The 22243-nt window shown below is 36.7% G+C and overlaps 1 protein-coding gene across 3 annotated transcripts in view; it reads left to right on the top strand.

Annotated features, from left to right (window-relative positions):
- The window catches only part of ALCAM (activated leukocyte cell adhesion molecule), a gene marked incomplete at its 3' end in the record, with an annotated part of 213363 nt that overhangs the window by 177863 nt on the left and 13257 nt on the right, over positions 1-22243 (top strand). The window contains exons 10-14 of one of the 3 annotated variants that reach the window (XM_081086563.1): positions 1164-1299; positions 1408-1541; positions 4146-4278; positions 6151-6189; positions 6472-6589. In XM_081086563.1, the coding sequence (XP_080942689.1) occupies positions 1164-1299; positions 1408-1541; positions 4146-4278; positions 6151-6189; positions 6472-6589 (560 nt within the window). Of the gene's footprint in view, positions 1-1163; positions 1300-1407; positions 1546-4145; positions 4279-6150; positions 6190-6471; positions 6594-22243 lie in introns of those variants that run through there. The other 2 variants (XM_081086565.1, XM_081086564.1) reach the window with 2 other exon arrangements.

Genomic DNA, 22243 nt, shown 5'->3' with positions numbered 1-22243 from the left:
GTTGATAATCAAAGGGCTAGACAAGTTCTAAGCAATTAGACTACTCAGTGGCATTATGAACATTCATAGTATTTTTACTACAGGACTAGAGACTCTAGCTTACTTGACTAAACCAGTTTCTATATCAACTGCAGTCACTGTTGTTAATTGAATACCTAATATCAGTGATCAATATTGTCTGGCCGTTGGTTCGTTGATGGGAGAGGAAAAAATTTATAGTGGACAAAGATCACATAATCTTAGGATTCAGTTTAGTTGTCTGCATCTGAGCATTTCAATTCCTAATAAAATAGCATCATTTTCTATATATCAAGTGATTATTTTAAATTAAATGTTATATTTCCTTTGTTCATTGAAATTGGATAGTAAGTTGTTATTAAGGGTTTCTTTAAAAAGCATGTTGTCAGCCTAGCCAGTTTGGCTCAATGGGTAGAGAATCAGCCCATGGACTGAAGGGTCCCGAGTTTGATTCCAGTCAAGGGCACATAACTTGGTTGCAGGCTCCATCACCAGCCCTGGTCAGGGCATGTACTGGAAGCAACCAACTGATGTGTTTGTATCTCTGTCTCTCTGCCTCCCTTCCACTCTCTCTAAAAATCAAAGGAAAAATATCCTTGGGTGAGGATTAAGCAATCAATCAATCAATCAATCAATCAATAAAGCATGTTGTCATAATTGCCATGGCTCTGTATAGGATCCCCTGTTGATAACTGTATCCTTTCACGCATCTATACCCATCATCGATTATGTAGCACAAGTCTTCAATGTCTGTCATTCCTAGTTATACATTTTCTACAAGGAGTAATTACTATGCATCAAGAACTTTCCTTAGTGTAAACACATTGTATTGTTTTTATAAAAAGGCCTCATAACAGTTCAAGAAGGTTATTACCCTCTTTTACAAATAATAAAACTGAGTCTCAGAAATTTAAGAACTGCTCCAAATTACAAGTTCAATACACAGGAGAGTCTGAAATAATGTCCAATTCTAGGAGTACAAAAGAAAAGAGAAACCTACTTTTGAAGTCATCTGAAGTTAAGAAAAAGAAGCTTGTGTTTTCATTAGACCCAGAAGAATCATTTTAGGGCTACTTATTTATCTAGTAAACACATTGAGAGTTATTATTGTGCCCTGTGCAGTAATTAACTTTTTATTTAATCAGGATAACACCAGGCTTAAATCTAGCCCATCATTTTCTAGTCTCCAGTATCAGGATGCGGGAAACTATGTCTGTGAAACTGCTCTGAAGGAGGTGGAAGGACTAAAGAAAAGAGAGTCATTGACTCTCATTGTAGAAGGTAATAAAATACTTGAACACTCCCTCCATTTTTTCTTTGAGAATTTGCTCTCTGGTTAATTCTATGACCTTTGGTCAACATCTTATTTTGTTTTTAATAATATTTCAGGAAAACCTCAAATCAAAATGACAAAAATCATTGATCCAAGAGGCCTATCTAAAACAGTCATTTGCCATGTGGAAGGGTTTCCGAAGCCTGCCATACAGTGGACAATTACTGGCAGCGGAAGTGTCATAAACCAAGCAAGTATTCATCTTCTTGTTAAATGCTGCACTTAGTCCAATATGGGGTTTTATCTGGACTCTGGGTGAGGCTGCTTACCAAAGTGAAATTTTCAGAATGTCCTCAGAGGAAGCTTTTGATAAATTCTTAATTTTCCCAAAGGCAGAACATGGCTCAAAGAGAGATTTTAGATACCAGGGCCATGGAGAATGAAAGAATCATGGTGTTGTGGTCAGTATCTGTTTTTAAAAGAACATAAATTGGATGTTGTTCCATGGTAATTAACTCCTGAAACCTGGTGATTAAAACATTAAGGTATGTACTTTTCTGCATGATAAACTTAACACGTCTGAGTATAAGTGGCCTCCATTACTTTGCTTACTTACGCACATTAAGGGATATTTCCTTTTAAAACTGGGCCCTGAAGTGTAGTAGAGAACACATTCAAGTGTTCCCTGACATCTGGTCTGGTTTGTGTGTGCCAGGGCCCGGGCCAGAGTAAGGTTAGTAAATACATAGTAACTAGGACATGTCCTTCTGAACCAAAGGAAACATAAACCAAGACAATATTTGTACCTTTGCCAGGACATTTTAGTCATAGTAAAGGGCTAAGAAGTTATGAACACCACCAGTAATTTTCTTTTCACTTTGACAAAATTAAAAAAAAAATTAAAATGATGAGAATCTGGTCTGTCACTAGGGGTTCAGAGCTAGAATCTCATTAAGTTGCCAGTCTGCTGAGGTTACTGAGATACTTCTTAATTCCATTTTCTCTCTGACAGTCTTCAGGTCGCTCTTCTCAGTGGAGCCACATAAAGACTCTTCAACAACACCCAGAGGTGCCATTTGATTCTCTGAATCTTCTGTGTTGCCTTCTTCCCAGCTTTGGGCCCAGTTGCAATCTGAGAAGGCATACATAAAGCAGAGTTGCAATTGAGTTTTAAATTTAAATTTCTACTCTTTCTCTGTCCAGGGATGTTGGGCTGCTGGTCCAAATTATGTAATGTGGTTTTGCAGAACAAGGTGAATTTTGGCTCTTTTACCTATGATTGATTCATATATATTTGCATAATTCCAAACATGGAAGGTCCCCAAAGCAAAAGACTACCGATCTGGTTAGGTGGGATGGGGACACACAGAAAGCATGCACGAGCAGGACAGAGAGGCTCTGACAGGAAATGTAGGTGTCCTGACTCAGGTGAAGATGTGAACCACCTGTACAATGTACAAGTTAAATTTTAGCATCAAAAATGACTTAATTTTTTTTTTTTGCTTTTTCCCCTTCTCTTATTCAATTAAAGTCAAAAAGAGCCTATAGGTATTGGTAATGTGAGTATAAAAAAATAGAAAAATAAGCACCCAATAAATATTTGATGAATGAAAGATGCAAAGGTATAAAAGAAATGAGTAAATATATGTGTAGAGTTAAAAATAACAAGAAGAAAGACTCAGTGAGAAAGTCACATGAAAAATACTGGTGGGAAGTGGTACAATAGCAGGTGAACTTACTATAAGGATAAAAATAATAATGCTATTCTTCATTGTCAAGGAGAAGAATTGATTCTGGCCCATGGGGTGATATGTTATTTTTCTTGTTCTAGGTTTGTGCTGATACACATAATCTTTTATTTGTTCCCTCCAAAAACACATGGTGAATCTATTATTTTACAACTCCTGAAAACCCTGCCCCATCCTGCCCCAGGAACTAGAAAAAATCCCTAAGCATGAAACTAGCTCTGTTCTCAAGGTCCTTACATTGCAGCTGAAGGGAAACTAAGTCAGGACCAATACATGGCGTGTCATTTAGGGATTGAGAAAAGAGCACAAGTACATATTTGCTCTTGTCGTATTAGACTTAGAAGTCTAGTCCTAGGAAGAGATTAAATTGAATTGTCTCATTTTTGGAGGAATTAAATACAGTGATTGTCCTCATCAATACTTCACAACAACAGAATGAATTTACCAATAACTAAGAAAGAACTCATCCTCTGTGTTTAGCTCAGGAAAATTGAGGAAAAAAGAGATTTCCCATGAGTAAAAGCCTATATAAATATGTACTTAGACATAATGGTCATCCTATGTACCTTGCAAGAGGTTACTGATTGGCTTTCCAGTCAGGGCACATGCCCAGGTTGCTGGCTCGATCCCCAGTAGGGGGTGTGTAGGAGGCAGCCAATTGTTTCTTGTTCATCGATGTTTCTATATCCTTCCCTTTCCATTTCTTTCTCTGAAATCAGTAAAAACATATTTTTTAAAAGAGCACTGAATTCATTAGTTTATTATGGGAAAGTTTATGATTAATATTTTGAAATAAGTACTCTCATGCCAAAATATTAACTACTCTGAGTATCTTTTGAAAAAGATGAGTTTAGTGAATTTAATTATTAGAATTTATAATACAAGCATAAACACGAGTCCAATTATGAATTTACTACTTTTTTTCCCATCTCTGCTGTAGATGTAAACCTGGAATAGTCTATGTCTATGACCTTACATATGCCCTTGAATACCAGATAGCACTACAGAGCGAGCACCACACCTATCCTGTTTCACTCAGCATTACTCTTTCCCATGTTATTGGCCTAGTTCCATTTCTAAATCTGTATTTCTTTGTTCTTTTCCAGACAGAGGAATCTCCTTATATCAATGGCAAGTATTATAGTAAAATTATCATTTCCCCTGAAGAGAATGTTACATTAACTTGCACAGCAGAAAACCAGCTGGAGAGAACAGTAAACTCCTTGAATGTCTCTGCTAGTGAGTATTTCATTTCTGACATTAAAAAAGTAAGAAAATTTGAAGTTATTCTTCATTAGTTTAAAATCTTCAATTCCATCTTCCTATCCTGCATTATGGTAAGTTTTATTTATTTTTCATTTGGTATCATCATCATAGGTTCTTTTTTTTATTTGTGGTGTCCATTCTTTTATAATTCTTGTCTTGACAGCTAAATTATTTCATGTCTTATGGATCAAAGGCCTTAACTTATATGGGAATATTTCCTAAGAGCATGAGATGATATGAACTGAGTTGCTATTATTTAATCTATATTTTGTGTTCAGAGTACAGATAATTCAAAGATTTTCTTAAAACACTTGTGTAACAGTTTTAATTTTGATAAAATTTTAATTATCTTTAATCTGTTATTTTGCATACTAATTATTTGTGGTATTTATCCTACTGTTATTTTGTACAGGAATGTCACATGCTTAAAGTAATTTAGCAAATTGGTAGTCAAATTGGTGTCAGAATTAATGAAATCCAGTTTTAAAAATTGATGCTTTTGAGTACAATAGTTGAATTATAGCTAAAAGTCATATGAGGTTATCTCAGAAAAAGTGAAAAAAAAATTGTCAATAGTGAAATCAGGGTAATACATGCACACCAAAAGCATCTTCTGAAAACATTTGTCATTTATTTGAAATTACCCATCATCTTCAGTTCTGTCATTGTTCCTGTTACTAAGTCAACCTGAAATCAGGAGAGGCTTAGAATGAGGTTCAGCTCTGAACAGGAGGCTACCTGACCTTTCAAACTCTTACGCTTCAGTCAGTTGGAATCTGTATGTGACATTAGCAGGGTAGGAATACACTGGCCAGGAGTTAGCTGGAGCCAGGAGAAAATAATTGTCTAAAGATAATAGTTTTTAATAGATTATGACTGGAATATTAAAGCCTGCTGAACAGACAAGAAAAGAACCCAACAAATTTAACTGGAAAATAGGAGCATTGACTTCTCAGAATTTAATTCAGCGAGTATTGATTTGTTCTACCTAGAAAGGAAACGTATCCTTTCTCCCTGAACACAAGTCTCTCTTTTTATTTTAACCCATTGAAGAGTGGTCTTCTAGACTTCGCAGTGGTTTGATCAACATTTAATACAGTCGTTTTTCAGTTCAGTGAGCACCTCCGGAGATCCCATTTTTATGAGGAAGGATGGGGGAATCTGCAGTTTAACAAACATCACTGGAAGTGCTGGTTCAGGCCCATGCCTAGGAGAATATTTAGGTCATTTGACTTCAGCTGGCAATCCACTGCAGCAGTGATTCCTAGAATGAGCCAGGAGCCTGGCACCAGCAGAGTTCTTTGAAGGCTTTTACAAAATCGCACACAGTGCCTCTTAACTTCCAAGACATCCCCAGTTTTAACCTCCAGCCCCACCACTTTAAGGAGGTCTCTAGTGGTAAGTCCCTAACACTAACGAAGAAAATTACTTCTCCTCTATTGAAGCAGGAAAAATTGAGAAAATTTGAGAAACACTGCATTGTAGATTTCATATGTGGCAACTTGTTTCTCCTTAAAAAAAAAAAAAAAAAAAAGTCGCATTAAAAGATGGTAGGTTGTGGGGAAATTTCTGTGTATTTTAGATTCATACTATAGCTTGTCAGTTGTGAAATATTTATGGTAAATTCATCCTTTTGCAATTTTAACTACTCTCCTTCCTTAAAAGAAGATTAATTTTCTTGTAGAAAAGTTCCCGCTCTATTAAATGTGAAAATTTTTTCTACCCTTAGCTTTAGAATAGATATTTTATCTCTAAGTATTATTATATCATACTATAATAGTAAAGGTGACTTTCATTTATCAACAAATTTTGTTTTTAATTTCATATTAACATTTTTCATTTCAGTAAGTATTCCAGAACACGATGAGGCAGATGTGATAAGTGGTAGGTACTATGCTGCCGACTCTTCTTCCTTGACTGTCAGCTCAAGATTCATGAAGTGTCAATGTTTAAGTAATTTTCTTAGCCTCCACAATTTTGACTTGAATTAAAATGAAACGAGATAGTAAGAATGCTAAAATTGTATCCTTTCAATTCACAAGTTTGCATGTTACTAATAGTAGTGAGCCACAATCATTTTTAATAAGAAATAATAACCAGATTGATTTCCTTCCAAAAATCCTTGGCATTGTCTATAATCGCATGGGCCTTTCTTCTTTGTTGTAGATGAAAACAGAGAAAAGGTGAATGATCAGGCAAAGCTCATTGTGGGCATCGTCGTTGGTCTCCTCCTTGCTGCCCTCGTTGCTGGAGTTGTCTACTGGCTGTACATGAAGAAATCAAAGTAAGTTGTGTGGGAAAGATCTTTCTTGTTCATTGACATCCACGGGGAGAAAATGCAATGCTCCATCCAGCTGTAATTTCTATGATAGGAAAGACATATCACCCACCTCAGGCTGATCCTGTTTGCTTTCAGCTCATAGTGATATTACCAACATCGGGGACACGGCTTGGAGTATGATTTCACATGTGTCTCATTACTTTTCTCAGTCAATAGTCTGAATTCAACTATTTAATTTTTCAATGCCTAGGTGGATTTTTAAAAACCACATATTGCCTAAAAGTCAACCATTCTAAACCATTTTATGGAGGTTGATAGAGGTTACTTAAAAGTGACTAGTACTTCCTGCACATATGGCCAAGTGTCTTTGCAGGGACAGGTCTAGCCATCAGTGAAACTGCCAGTGAGCTAGAAAAATCTTGTTGTCACTACTCCTCTATTCTATTTAGGTCACTTTGCTCCATAGAATGATGTAATTCAAATAAAAATTATTCATTATTTCATCTTGAATTTAAAAAAATTATTAGACAAAGTACCAAGACTACTTTAAAATGATTTAGATGGTGTTTAGGTTTAAAATTATTAGAATCATAAAATAATACAGATAGTAGCAACCTTATAAATCATCTAACAGTGGTTTCAATGAAAATACAATTAACTAATAAATATTCTTAACATTCCCACATGCCTGGTACTTACTCCTCATCACCCCACCCCTGACCCTATATTGAGATGAACTTGGGCAGAGATGGGTTTTAGCATTTGCATTTTTTAAAAGTTTTATTGGTGGTTCTGTGATATACTGCTCATTTAAAACATGGGCTTCTAATCCTCTTATCTTATAAATGAAGACATTGACTTTTGCAAGGGGATGTGTATAGCTAGTGGCAAATTTGGACTTAATTTTATGTTTTCTTGTTGTCTAATATAACCACTTTTAACAGCTCAGGTAAATTAACCTAAAAGAAAATCAAACGAAAAAGCACACTCAGTGTTCATGATCTTACTCTATGAAGATGTGAACAATTTCAGTGGAAAAATATTCAAATGGAGCTCAAAGGGAGACACTAGCTCAGAAATTTTTAAGTCACATAATATGAGCATGTATTGAGCTCTGTTTTATTCTCATAACCCATCTTTGAAGTAGATACTATTATTATTCATACTATGGGCCCAGTGCACAAATTCATGCACCTTGAAAGGAACTGTGGGCCACAAGGCTGCAGTGGGCACAGAGGGGGTCTCGGCCCATCCTCTGCACCCTGCCTGGCTCCTTCCACTGAGGTCCCCGGTCGCCTGTCTGCCGGCAGTCCGGCTCCCACCGCTGCTGCTCCCATGCACTGATGCTCTGGCCCCGCTCGCACCCACTGACGGCACAGAGTGATTGGGGCCTGATGGCGCTGAGCAATTGGGGCCGGCGCCAGCAGCAGGTGCAAGCAGGGCCAGCACCGTCAGTGGGGTGCAAGCAGCAGCTGCTGCCCTGATCGCCCCTCAGGAGCAGGGGGAAGTGGAGAAGCCCTGATCAGCGGCACCACCAGGTGCTGGCAGTGGGTGTGAATAGCGGCTCTGGTGCCAGCACCGGGTGTGAGCAGAGCCAGTGCCAGCAGCAGGGGTGAGCGCCGGGCAGGACCACGGCATGGGAGCAAAGAATTTTCAGTAACCACCAGAGGCTCACCCCAATGATAGTGACTGGTGCCCAGCCTTGGTCTGGAGCCCCCTCTCACCTGCTCCACTGTCTAATCGTGGCCAACACCCTGCATGTTCCACGCTCTGCTGCCAATGCCCACCATGTTCCACACATGCCCCCCTGGTGGTCAGCACACGTCATAGTGACTGGTTCAGTTGTTCTGCTATTTGGTCTATTTGCATGTTAAGGTTTTACATATAGAGATTTTACATTTTAAAAAATCTAATGCAGGGAATGGTTAAATGACTTGAACAGTTGATAAGGGACGGAATTGTGTTTAAGGCAGTGATGTTTTAGAATCTTTGTGTTGTTTTAGAACCACCAGGCCTTACTACCTCTCACTGTGCCTTACTTTTTCTCTTGTTTGGTCATGTAAGGCAGAACCATTTTCCTATTGTATGTTGAATTTGATGTATATGTGCACATTCACATTGGGGTACAGTCATTTCTGATCTTGGGACTTCACTCCTCAATCTTGGTCAGTCCCCACCATCACATGGTAACACGTGTTCCTTTTCTCAGTGAACATTTTGCCTACAACTACTTCATGTGGGCTTGTGTCCATGATTTCTGTGGAAAATTTAGGAAGTTTCCCTGCCTGTCCCATGAAAGTGAAAGGAACTGCAAAGAGTTTCCCAGAGGCAATATCTATCTTATAGAAATTCGCTATCTATTTATATGTTTCCTAATGATCAAAATCTATAACAGACAATAAGAAATGCACAAATCTAGCAGCTTGGGCTCTAGGGTTTTTCTATTTTATTTTCTTAGGATTTCTGACATACTCCAAAGTAATTTTATTTCCTAAAAGAATGAAAATAAAATTTCCGTATATTCAGAAATTGAGCTGAAAAATGAGCAGTAGTACTCTAAATTATGATCAAATGACTGTTAAATTCTTGAACTATCCCCAACATCCTTAATCGCCCTATTCTAATTCCCAGTATTTCATCAGATACCATTTTTCTATGAATAGAAGAAATTTATGTGGGTGGTTAGGTTGTTACTACATTAGTTATTACCAGATGGTAACCTAAAATTAACATCATGGATAAATAAATGGACACTTGCCTTTATAGTATCAATAGGCTAATGGTTACACCTTCCTGAATTTCCTTTACAGTATCTTATTAAAGCATTATCCTAATTCCAAAACCAGATAAAAACACTACAAAGAAAGAGAATTACAAAAGAATAAATTCAATATCATTAATGAACATAGATGTTAAAATCCTCAACAAAATTCTAGCAAATCAAATCCAGCATTACATTAGAAAGATTATACACCATGACCAAGTGGGATTTATCCCAGGGATGGAAGGCTGGTACAATATCCACAAATTAATAAACGTTATACATCACATAAACAAATTGAGATACAAAAATCACATAATCAACAAAAAGTATCTTGGAAACAAATGACAATGAAAACACAACAATTCCAAATCTCTGGGACACAGTGAAAGCAGTCCTGAGATGGAAGTTCATAGCCCTATAGGCATACTTCAAAAAAAATGGTAATAAATTATCTAACCCAACAACTTAAAGAATTAGAAAGAGAGCAACAAGAAAAGCCCAGAGTAAGCAGAAGGAAGGAAATAATAAACATCAGAGTGAAAACAAATGACAAGAGACAAAAAAAAAAAGAAAAAAAACACACAAAAAAATAACAATACAAAAGATCAATAAAATCAAGAGCTGGTTCTTTGAAAGGATAAAGAAGATTGATGAACCTCTAGCCAGGCTCACCAAGAAAGAAAGAGGACCAAAATAAACAAAATCAGAAATGAAAGAGGTGAAGTAACAACCGATCCCACAGACACACAAAGGATTATAAAAGAAATACTATGAACAACTCTACTCAAACAAACTGGACAACCTAGAAGAAATGGACATATTCTTAGAAAAATACAAGCTTCCAAACTCGATCAGGAAGAATCAAAAAACATGAATAGGCCGATAACTACTGATGATATTGAAACAGTAACCAAAAAACTGTTTTTAACAAAAGACCCGGTCCTTAGAGGAGTTTTACCAAACATTCACAGAAGAACTAAAACCTATCCTCAGATTATCCCAAAAAATTCAAGAGGAAGGAAAACTTCCAAGCTATTTCTATGAAGCCAGCATTACCCTAATCACAAAACCAGATATAGACACTACAAAGAAAGAGAATTATAGGCCAACTAGAGGCCTGGTGCATGACATTCGTGCACTGGGGGGTGAGGGGAGGGGTCCCTCAGCCTGACCAGTGCACTTTTGCAGTCCAGGGGCCCTCAGGGGATGTCTGACTGACGGCTTAGTCTGGCTCCCCGTGGAAAGGCTCATGCCACCGCCACTGTGCTCACCAGTCATCAGCCGCCTTCTGGCTGAGCAGCTCTCCCCCTGTGGGGCAACTCCTGCATTGGACATCTGACCCCTGGTGGTCAGTGCACGTTATAGCAACCGGTCATTCTGCCATTTGGTCGATTGGCATGTTACCCTTTTATTATATAGGATATCCATTATGAACATAGATGCATCATATCAATTGATGCAGACAATGCATTTGACAAAATCCCACACCTTTTCCTGGTAAAAACCCTCAACAAAGTGGTAATAGAAGGATCATACCTCAACATAATAAAAACCTTATATGACAAACCTACAGTCAACATCATACTCAATGGGCAAAAACTAAAACAATTTCCCCTAAGAACAGGAACAAGACAAGGATGCCCATCCTCGCCACTCCTGTTCAACATAGTACTGGAACTGCTAGCTATATCTATCAGACAAGAAGAAGAAATAAAAGGCATCCAAATTGGAAAAGAAGAAGTAAAACTGTCATTATTCGCAGATGACATGATACTGTACATAGAAAACCCCGAAGACTCCATCAAAAAACTACTAGACCTAATAAATGAATTCTGCAATGTAGCAGGATACAAAATTAACATCTAGAAATCTGTGGCCTTTTTATAAACCAATAATGAACTCACAGAAAGCAAAACTAAAAAAATAAGCCCATTTACCATTGCTCCAAAAATATTAAGATACCTAGGAATAAACTTAACTAAGGAGGTAAAAAAAAAAAAATACAAAAACACCTGTACTCAGAAAACTACAGGACATTGAAAAAACAGAGATAGAGGAAGACATAAACAGATGGAAGAACATATCGTGTTCGTGGATTGGTAGTATCAACATCATTAAAATGTCCATACTACCCAAAGCAATCTATGGATTCAATGCAATCCCCACTAAAATACTAACAGCTTATTTCAAAGACCTACAACAAACTCTCCAAAATTTCATATGCAATTTTAAAAAGACCTGAATAGCCACAGCAGTCTTGAGAAAGAAAAACAAAGTTGGAGGGATCACAATACAGGATATCAAGCTATATTACAAAGCCACTGTTCTCAAAACTGCCTGGTATTGGCACAAGAACAGACATATAGACCAACGGAAAAGAACAGAGACTCCAGAAATCAACCCAAGCCATTATGCTCAGTTAATATTTGACAAAGGAGGCAAGAGCATACAATGGAGCCAAGATAGTCTCTTCAATAAATGGTGTTGGGAAAATTGGACAGATATATGCAAAAAATGAAACTAGAGTACCAACTTATACCATACACAAAAAATAAATTCAAAATGGATAAAGGACTTAAACATAAGACGGGAAACCATAAAAATCCTAGAAGAATCCATAGGCAGCAAAATAGCAGACATATATCGTAGTGATATCTTTACTGATACAATTCCTAGGACAATGGAAACTAAGGAGAAAATAAACAAATGGGACTACATCAAAATAAAAAGCTTCTGCACAGCAAAAGAAACCATCAACAAAGCAACAAGAAAGCCCACTGCATGGGAGAACATATTTGCCAATATTATGTCCAACAAGGGTTTAATCTCCAAAATTTATAGGGAATGCATACAACTTAACAAAAGGAAGATAAAACAATCCAATCAAAAAATGGGCAAAGGACCTAACTGGACACTTTTCGAAAGTGGACATATAGAAGGCCAGGAGACATGAAAACATGCTCAAAGTCACTAATCATCTGAGAGATGTAAATCAAAACAACAATGCAGTACCATCTTACACTTGTCAGAATGGCTATCAACAAACAACAAGTGCTGGTGAGGATGCAGAGAAAAAGGAACCCTTTTGCACTGTTGGTGGGAATGCAGACTGGTACAGCCACTGTGCAAAACAATATGGAGTTTCCTCAAAAAATTAAAAATGGATTTTCCATTTGACCGAGTAATCCCACTTCTAGGAATATATCCCAAGAAACCAGAAACACCAATCAGAAAGGATATATGCACCCCTATGTTCATAGAAGCACAATTTACCATAGCTAAGATTTGGAAACAACCTGAGTGCCCATCAGCAGATGAGTGGATTAAAAAACGGTGGTACATCTGCACGATGGAATACTATTCTGCTATAAAAAAGGAAGGAATTCTTACCATTTGCAACAGCATGGATGGACCTTGAGAGCATTATGCTAAGTGAAATAAGCCAGTTGGAGAAAGATAAATATCACATGATCTCACTCATTTGTGGAATATAATGAACAACATAAACTGATGAACAAAAATAGATCCAGAGACAGAGAAGCACCGAACAGACCATCCAACCTCAGAGGGAAGGCAGGGGAAGGGGGGTGGGGCAGGTAAGAGATCAACCAAAGGATTTGTATGCATGCATATAAGCATAATCAAAGGACACAGACAGTAGGGGGGTGAGGGCTTGTGCTGAGGAGTGGGAGTGGCCGAAGAGAGGTCAACAGGGAAAAGGAGACATATATAATACTTTATACAATAAAGAATTTAAATTAAAAAAATAATAAAAATGAAGTATCTTATTAAATTAAGTATATTTTTTACCATCAGACTTGAACTTTCATTCAAATACCTGTTACTTAATTGAAAACTGTTCCAACTTTTCAAGAGTTAATATTATTGATAATAAATTTCATTTATTATCCCAAGCATCAAAGTGTTTTCCTTATGAATTTGTGGCACTCTTCAAGTTTGCTAAGTGCTATGCTTTCCTGATTATTCTTAGCGTGTTATTCCTTGCTGGTGCTCTCTGAGATAAGGCAGCCCTTTGACAATATGAATTATTGTTAATCCCTTTGTCTAGTGTTCCTATTTATAATAAGAGCCTTCAAGTTCAGAATTGCTAAGTCTATTTTTGGCTTTACTATATTCTCTTTCTTTCTCCTCTTCTAGATCATTTCTTAAACTTTACAAATTATTGTAAGGGTTTCATTTTTACCTGTAGCTAATTCCTCACCATTTTACATACATGTGATAAATTTTTAATAAAGATATGGTCCAGACTTTCCCTCAGACACCTAAAAAAATATAGTCTTGTTTACCATCCTACAAAATAATATCATCAGTAAGTTTAGAGTCACTTATTGTTGCAAATAGCTTTGAGCAACAATTAAATTATGAGTCAAATATTTTATTTAAAAGTCTCAATGATACAGGTTGCCCAGTGGTGAAGTTCGAGAAACATTTGGGGAAGTTTTTTATATTGGCAATTTAAAAAGTCATTTGAGAGAGATGAGAAAAACAAATCTTGTATACCCAAGTAGAATTTAAGAGTATATTTGTTAACATACCTAGTGGCTACCCAGCTAACATGCACTCCCCATTCCATTATTATGAGCTATATATTTTTATATCCACTTTTAATATGGAGACCTGCAGCAAGAAGTGCTTAGCATGGTGCTTAGCATTTCAAAATGCTATATTCATAGCAGAGTAAGAACTCATGCTTCCTCTGCTATTTTGATTCATATAACTTCTCACTGGAGCCTTTTTTTACTAGGAGATTTTTTTTAGTAATGAGGATGGATATGTCCCTTATGTGTAGGGTTTTAACTAACAGTTCCAGGCAAAAGGCCTTTATCTGACTAAGCCCACACCATGTCTAGTTGTTTAACAGGTTGGAGAACATAGAAGATCTAGAGATAATTTAATAGTTTTAAGTTATTTACTCCTTTTCTCTTCATTCTGTCCTCCAAACATTGCTTTTAGCTCTGCAGGAATCTAATGTGACTATTTGAGTTCCAAATCCTCTCCTACATAGTTTATAGTACAAGAGCTAATGAAAAATTAAAAGAGCCAAAGATAAAGGGAGAAAGGCAGCATGATGTAGCCACAAACTTGTTCAGAGGTTTATTAAAACCATAACTTTCATGTTTATTGCATTTAAGAGACCCCTGACCACCATACTTCTTATCACTAAGCTGGGAGTAAGCATTTACCAGACATTTGTAATCTCAAAATACACATTGTCTGAGTATTAGTAACTTACCGAGAGATTTATCTTTTGCAACTCTGGAACTCATGACTATTTTCATGAAAATTAGTGTGTAATGTATAGGCAATCTGGAAATCTGAAAATTACAAATATGTTCTGTTAGTTCTGCCTTTATATAATGCTATATTATTCCACTACTGTCTCAGGAAAAGAAAAGGACAGTTCTAAATTGGTGAAGGACTAGAGAGGACTTGCCTATAACACTGAAATGTTAAGGAACAATGTTATATTAAACCTTTCTAAAACCCTTCTCATTAGTATTTCTTGATTTATGGAATTAGGATCTCGCAGGAAAGTGTATTTTAGCTGAATTCTATTTCCAATCAATACTCACTCTGATGAGGGAAGATTGGCTCCCTACTGAATAAATTGAAAAGATAGTGCCGGGGGACCATTTATAACACATTTTAAATCTTTCCTCTTTTATCACTACATAAGCACCTACTACTCTTTTTTTCTTGTTTTTGTTCTTTTACTTGAATCCTCAACAATTTAATGAGGGGAATACAACTAATCCTATTTCATAGTAAGCTCAGTGAGATTAACCTGACCAAGCATTTTCCATATCCCATATATTTTCAAATATATTTTGGTGCCTCCCCAGGACATCTTTGGAATTAAAGTTGCATACCTGACTTTGATGTCCTGCTGGCATTTAATATAGTATTTGGGATGGAGGGTGAGTTCTAAAGCTCTCAGGGCTGACGTGGTCTCTCTCCCTATGTGAGAAGAGGGGCTAATCCAAGTTTGGGCTTCCTTCTGCTGCCCTAGCCATGGTCTGACAGAAGCCAGAAGGAAGAAAGGAAATTCCTCATTATTCTATCGATCCACAAATAATAGTGTAAACTAGAGGGAAAATCAGATCACATGAAAGTACCAGAGTCACAAGGTCATTGGCGACTTAAAGGGCAGAACCAACCATGGTTGTCCCCTCCCCTACTACATGTGACCTGAAATATTTCCAGATGAAAGGGCTTGTATCAGCTTGTATCAAAATGGAATGTTTTCAAGTTTTTTTAATTTATTTGATCTGTGTGTGTGTGTATATATATATATATATATATATATATATATATATATATACACACACACACACACACACACACACACACACATTTGGATTTTTGTGTTTTATTTCAAACGTTTATTTTAATTATTTTTTTCAACGGTAAAGGGAAGTCCTGTTCCCTGAGCACTTGCCATGGGCCAGGCTATGTGCCGACCCAACAGTAGCACCTTAAGAATGCACCTCAAGCCATGATGCAGAATGCATGCAGGTGGCATCTTGTTTTTACGCATATTCAGTATGGTTATGTTTGTGTTGGCCTCCTCATCTTTTAAATGGATGGTCCCCATATTTACTAGATGAAAAGGCCATTTTCTATTTCTTACTGAGGATAAAAGCATTCCCTATTTAAATGGAGAGTTTCTTTGGAGACTCTTGGAAATTCTAAGGACATAAACTTGAAAGTTGAAATAAGACCAACTATTTATTCTTCACTTCCTTCTTTAAACCCAGAAATTGCTGGCAGAAATTGTCCTCCTGGGATGCAGGGATTAGAGCCCTCCTCTCCTTTAACTAATTAATCCTGGGCCAAAAGGAAACTCAGTCTGCTGACAGCTGTGGCCAGGGAAGAGGGTAAAGAACTGTTCTCTTGGAGGTGATTCTAATTACTTGTACAGATGTCAGTAGCCAGCTTGCTGGAAGTGCCAATTCTACAGGGCCAGGGTCCCGAGTCTCAAATACCTGCAGTCCCATGGCCCTACTATGGTGTGTCCCAGGAATACTGTAAGTTAAACATCACAGAGAATGCTTCTCAAACTAGAAAGCATTAATGACTTCTCATGCTGCCTCTGACTTTTCAAATTTGTTGTACATATGCCTGCATTTGGAAAACCTACAATCTTATGAGCTCTTTCATGCATGAATTATTTTAAATGGGATTTTTTTTTGTTTTTCAGATATATAATTCTATTATAACAGTTCCTGTATCTTTTCAAATGATAGCACATTGCAAGATTGTGATGTATTAGCTATACCCACCACTCCCATGCTTTTCACTTTTGCTGCTTCCTCCATCCCCCACTAAATAATATTTTAATTGGACTGTAATTGACATATAACACTGAGTAAGGTTAAGGTTTACAAAATGTATTGATTTGATACATTTATATATTGAAATATGATTACCACTGTAGCATTAGCTAACACCTCCATCAGGTCAAATAATTATCATTTCACATTGTGGTAAGAACACTTAATGTCTAGTCTCTTGGCAACAACTGAAGCAAATTTAGGAGATGCCACCAGATTAGTCCGCTACCTTCTTTGAAGGGGATCTCGAAATAACTTTATATATTGAGGGAAATCTCTCGAAAAAGCTAACTAATCTTCTAAAAAATTATTTTAAAGTAACTTAAACCCTTAATAGGCACTTTAGTTATGGAAATAACACAGATGAAGCATCCAGACCAGGTTTAACTCCCTTCTGCGACTTCATAGCTAATGGCCTTAGGACTAGCTCCATGACTCACCTTCAATTTGGTGAGGCCCTGTCACCTGCTGGGGTCTCGCTTATATGTCACACTTATCCTCACAATAGCCCTGTGCATAGATCCTGTTGTCTCCCCCCTTTACAGATGAGCAGGCATGCTTTAGGGGAGGGACTTGTCCAAGGTCTTTCAGCTCAGACTTGACACATGAGGGTGAGAACCCAGGCCCACTGGTCTCTTCTCTCTGCCTCATGGATTAGACTAGAGGGTCACCTCTAGGGCTACTCCTAATGTTAATTTGTTGGGATTCTATGATTTAAAATTTCTCCCGTATTAAGTTACAAAAAGTCAACTGATGAAGAAAGTTTAAGACAAATAACCATATAATTAGTATCTTTTACTCAAGCACTCATTCTTTATAAATGCCTAACTGTGTCCCTCAAATCAATTGACTGAAAATATTTTGCTGAAGGGAATGATATAAATAAGTGTTTGTTCTCTTCCAATCATAGATGGATTTTTAACCTCTGTAATTCTTTCAAATCTCTGAATTTTTACAAAAGGATACATCCATAAAATTATATTGATTTTTGCCACAGCAATCTCAAAGCCAAGCCAAAAGTAATCAGAATAATTTTTAAAGGTTTTTCTCTGCTAGGGAGAGTGGATTCTCAGTAACAAAAAATAAAGAAATCCTATATTATAAAAGCCTAATATGCTAAGTGTCTGGTTGTCCAGTCAGCCGTTTAACCAATCAAAGCATAATATATGCTAATGATATGCTAAGGCCACTCAACAGCTTGCTATGATGTACACTGACCATCAGAGGGCAGACAGTTGACCAGTCGACCAGTGCACTGATCACCCGGGGGCAGACGCTCTGACTGGTAGGTTAGCTTGCTGCTGGGGTCTGGCTGATCAAGACTGAGCGAGACAGTCCGAACATGCCCTGGAGCCCTCCTACGGTCCCTCCTAGGCTGGCCAACTTCCCACATCTCTCCCTGGCCCTGATCTTGCACTGATAGGTTCCCTCGGCTTGGCCTGTGCCCTCTGGCAATCCGAGACCCCTCAGGGGATGTTGGAGAGCCATTCCGGCCCAATCCCATAGGCCAGGCTGAGGGACCCCACTGGTACACGAATTCGTGCACTGGGCCTCTAGTTTATAATAAAACACATATAAATAAATAGCATATACATATACTCAATGAATACCTATTCCCACACCAGCAACATTATTTTCATTTCTACTTAGTACATTTCACTTAGCATATTTGTAACTTGGTACATGGATACTGGAGCCAGACTGTTGGAGTTTGAATCCTGCCTTTGCTACTTAGAAGCTATGTGACCACAACCAAGTTTATTAGTCTCAATGTAAAATAGAGATTTCCTACGGCTATAATAATTTAATATCTATGAAGCACTTAGAACAGTGCCTGGCACATGAAGGCATTACCAGAGTGTCAGTTTAGTAGTTACTGTTTTTGGAGATGAGATTAAGAAAAGAAGGGAGAGTTTTGTTTTTCATTTACCATTCCATTTTTTTTCTTTGTTTTATAAACTTTAAAATAAAAAATATAATTAGTTTGAAGTTTACCAACTCATATTCTACAAATATGTTTCATGTTGCTCTTATCTATTTTGTAATTTCTGATTGTGAGCAGTGATAGTTTTCACAGTACAGATATACTGAAAGATATGTGATTTGCCCTGAATACCACAACTTCCCTAGGAAGAATTCTCCTCACTCCCATTTTTTTTTTTTATATCCCCTTCTTCTATTTGGTACAGCTTGATGAAATAACAGAAACTACTATCCATCCCTAAACAAATCCACCTAGAAAGTAAACAAAATGGGAATGGATTACATTATTTGCCTGGTTCTTTCAATCTCTGACCAAAGGGAGTGTGTGAGTTTTCTCACAATAGGGTGGGGCAAAAGGAGGTTTACAATTGTGAGTATGAGAAACATTTTATTCTTGTATTATTATTTATTAATTATTGTATTATTTTCCATAAGAATAACTGTAACCCTACTTTTGCCTCACCTTGTATGTTTTTATAGTATGAAGGTAACATTTGCCTACATTAAATGTACAGTTACATCTTATTGGATAAATGTATATACCTTTGTAACCATTACTTCAAATCATGATATAGAACATTCCACCACCCCAGCTAGTTCTCTTGAACTCCCTTCCTATCTGACCCACCAGCCCTGTTCTCAAAGGTAGACACTGTGCGACTGTTATCACCAAGATTTGACTAATCTTAAACCTCATATAAATGGAATTATACATTATGTACACCTTCCTGTCTGACTTCTTTCATTTAACATAATGTTGCTGAGATAAATGTATTAATAATTTTATTTTAATTGCTGAGTAGTGTTCCATTGTTAAGATATATCACATTATTTTAATCCATTCTCTTGCTTATGGACATTTGCATAGTTTCTATTCAGGGTATTATTAAAAATATGGCTAAAATCAACATTCTCAAACAAATGTTTTGGTGGGCATATACATGTTTTTATTCTCTTGTGTAAATATCTAGAAATGGAATTTTTAGGTCATAGGGTAGATATTTGTTCATGAGAAATTGCCAGACAGCTTTCCAAAGTATTTGTCCTTTCTGCAATTCCCACCAGCAGTATATGAGAGTTTCAGTTCTTTCACATCCTCACTTGAATTTGGGGTTGTCATTCTGTTTAATTTCTCTCATTCTAGGAAGGATGGCATGATATCTAATTTTGGTTTTAACTCACATTTCATTGAGACCTAATGATTTTAAAGTCTGTGTGCTTATTGGTCATCTTATTTTGTGCAGCAAATATTTAAATCATTTGCCAATGACTTCATCGGAATTTGTCCTTTTATGATTGATTTGTAAGAATTATTTGCATATTCCACAAAAGTCTTTTGTCATAATTAAATTTTGAATAGTTTGTCCTAGTTCATGGCTGGATTTTTCCTTTTATTAATGCTGTTTTTGTTGAACAAAAGTTTTTCATTTTGAAGAAAAAACTTCTCAATTTTTTCATATAATGTTTAGTGCTTTCTGTGTCCACTCTTTAAAATCTTTGCTTTCCCCAAAATAGTAAATATATTTTTCTATGTCTTTTCTGAGAAATTTTATAGTTTTAACTTTTACATTAAAGACATAATACATATAAGATTTTGTGTATGGTACAAGGTAAAGGTGGTGTATTTGTTTGTTTGTTGCTTTAGTTATATGTATTTAACCAGTCATTCCAGCACCACTTGCTATAAAGACTTTCTTTTCACCTTGGCGCATAATAATGATAATAATGTGAGTCCTTCAACTTTGATATTCTGTTCATGTTAACAATTTTATTTCTGTGCACTTCCATATAAAATTTAGCAACTTGTTAATTTCTACCAAAAAATTTATAAAACTTTAGGGATTGTGGCTGCTTTAGATTTATAGATATATTTGGATAGATTTTATATCTTAAAAATATTTAGTTTCCAGCCTGGCCAGGGTGGCTCAGTGGTTGAGTGTCCACCCATGATCTGGGCACAAGTCCTGGTTGCAGGCTCTATCCCCAGTAGGGGGCGTGCAAGTGGCAGCCAAGCAGTAATTCTGTCTTATCATTAATGTTTCTATCCCTCTCTCCCTTTCCCTTCCTCTCTCTGAAATGAATCAAAACATTTTTTTTTTTATTTAGTTTCCCGCCCTGGCCAGTGTGGCTCAGTTAGTTGAGTGCCATCCCATGCACCAAGCTCCATTCTCAGTCGGGGTGCAGGCAGGAGGCTGGTGATCAATGTTTCTCTCTCGTTGATGTTTTTCTCTCTCTCCTTTCATCTCTCTCTCTCTAAAAGAATCAATAAAACACATTTTAAAAATATATATTTAGTTTCCCAATCCATGAATATCATACATTTCTCCATATAATTTTTTCCATTTTTTCTTAGCAATATTTTATAAATTTTAATGCAGATATTGGGCATCTTATAAAATTCATTCATGGTTTTATGTATTTTGCAGATATTATAAATGCAAGTATTTTATAATTTTTATTTTCCACTTTATAGTAATATATGGTATTATGATTAATATATGTTATAAATTTACCTTTATTGTTGAAAGTATTACAGATGTCTCCCTTTTTTCCCCATTCACCTCCTCCACCCCACTCCTGCCTTCCCCCATGATTAATATCTTCCTAATTTCATTTGTTAGTTTTATTAGTTGTTTTGTGGATTCCTTAAGATTTCTATCAAAACAATCATCTGCCAATAGAGGTAATTTTACTTTTTCTCTTCTATTCTATATGTCTTTTATTTTTCTTGCACTCATAGAGAGCTCTAATACAATGTTGAATAGAATGTTGACGGCAGACATCTTTATTTTTTAATATATTGTTATTTGTTTCAGAGAGAAAGAGAGAGGGAGAGAGAGATAGAAACATCAATAATGAGAGACAATCATTGATCGGCTGCCTCTTGCACGCCCTCTTCTGGGGATTGAGCCTGCAACCCGGGCATGTGCCCTTGATGGGAATTGAATCTGCTGAGCCAAGAGTAACAGCAGACATCTTTACATGTTCCCGATCATACAGAAGGAATTATTCAGTATTTCCCAGTATGGATGATGTTAACTGTATGTTTTTCATATGTGCCTACCCAGAGTTAGTCAAACTGTAAGGTTGAGGACACAGTCATCCAAATTGCCAAGTCTGTTCAAGATTTCTGACCCAAACTGCAAGGATTTAGGGTACAAACACAAAGTTAGAGGGAAGAGTCCATTTAAGATTGCCCTCATTTCTGACCTCAACTCAAGTTTGATGAGTTTCCCAAAACCATCTTCAGGTTTGGTAATTTTCTATAAATACAGAACACACTGAAACCTATTATACTCATAGGTTTATTATAATTAAAAGATTGACTAAAATTGACCAAGGGAAGAGAAGTATAGGGTAGAGTCTGGGAAGGTTCCATATGTGATGTATCCTTTGTCCTCAGAGATGTGTTACTTTACTGGTATAGATGTGTTCCAAAAGTATGGATTTTGCCAATCTGAGAAGCTTACCAAGCTTTAGTGTCCAGAGTTTGTATTGGGGCTTTATTATGTAGGCTTGATTGATTAATTGTTCATATGGATGAACTCAGTCTCC

The sequence above is a fragment of the Myotis nattereri genome (assembly GCF_964212035.1).
Source record: "Myotis nattereri genome assembly, chromosome: 3".
In the NCBI taxonomy this organism is placed as follows: domain Eukaryota; kingdom Metazoa; phylum Chordata; class Mammalia; order Chiroptera; family Vespertilionidae; genus Myotis; species Myotis nattereri.
The sequence above is the reverse complement of the archived record's forward strand: the minus strand, read 5'-3'. Positions and strand labels throughout refer to the sequence as shown.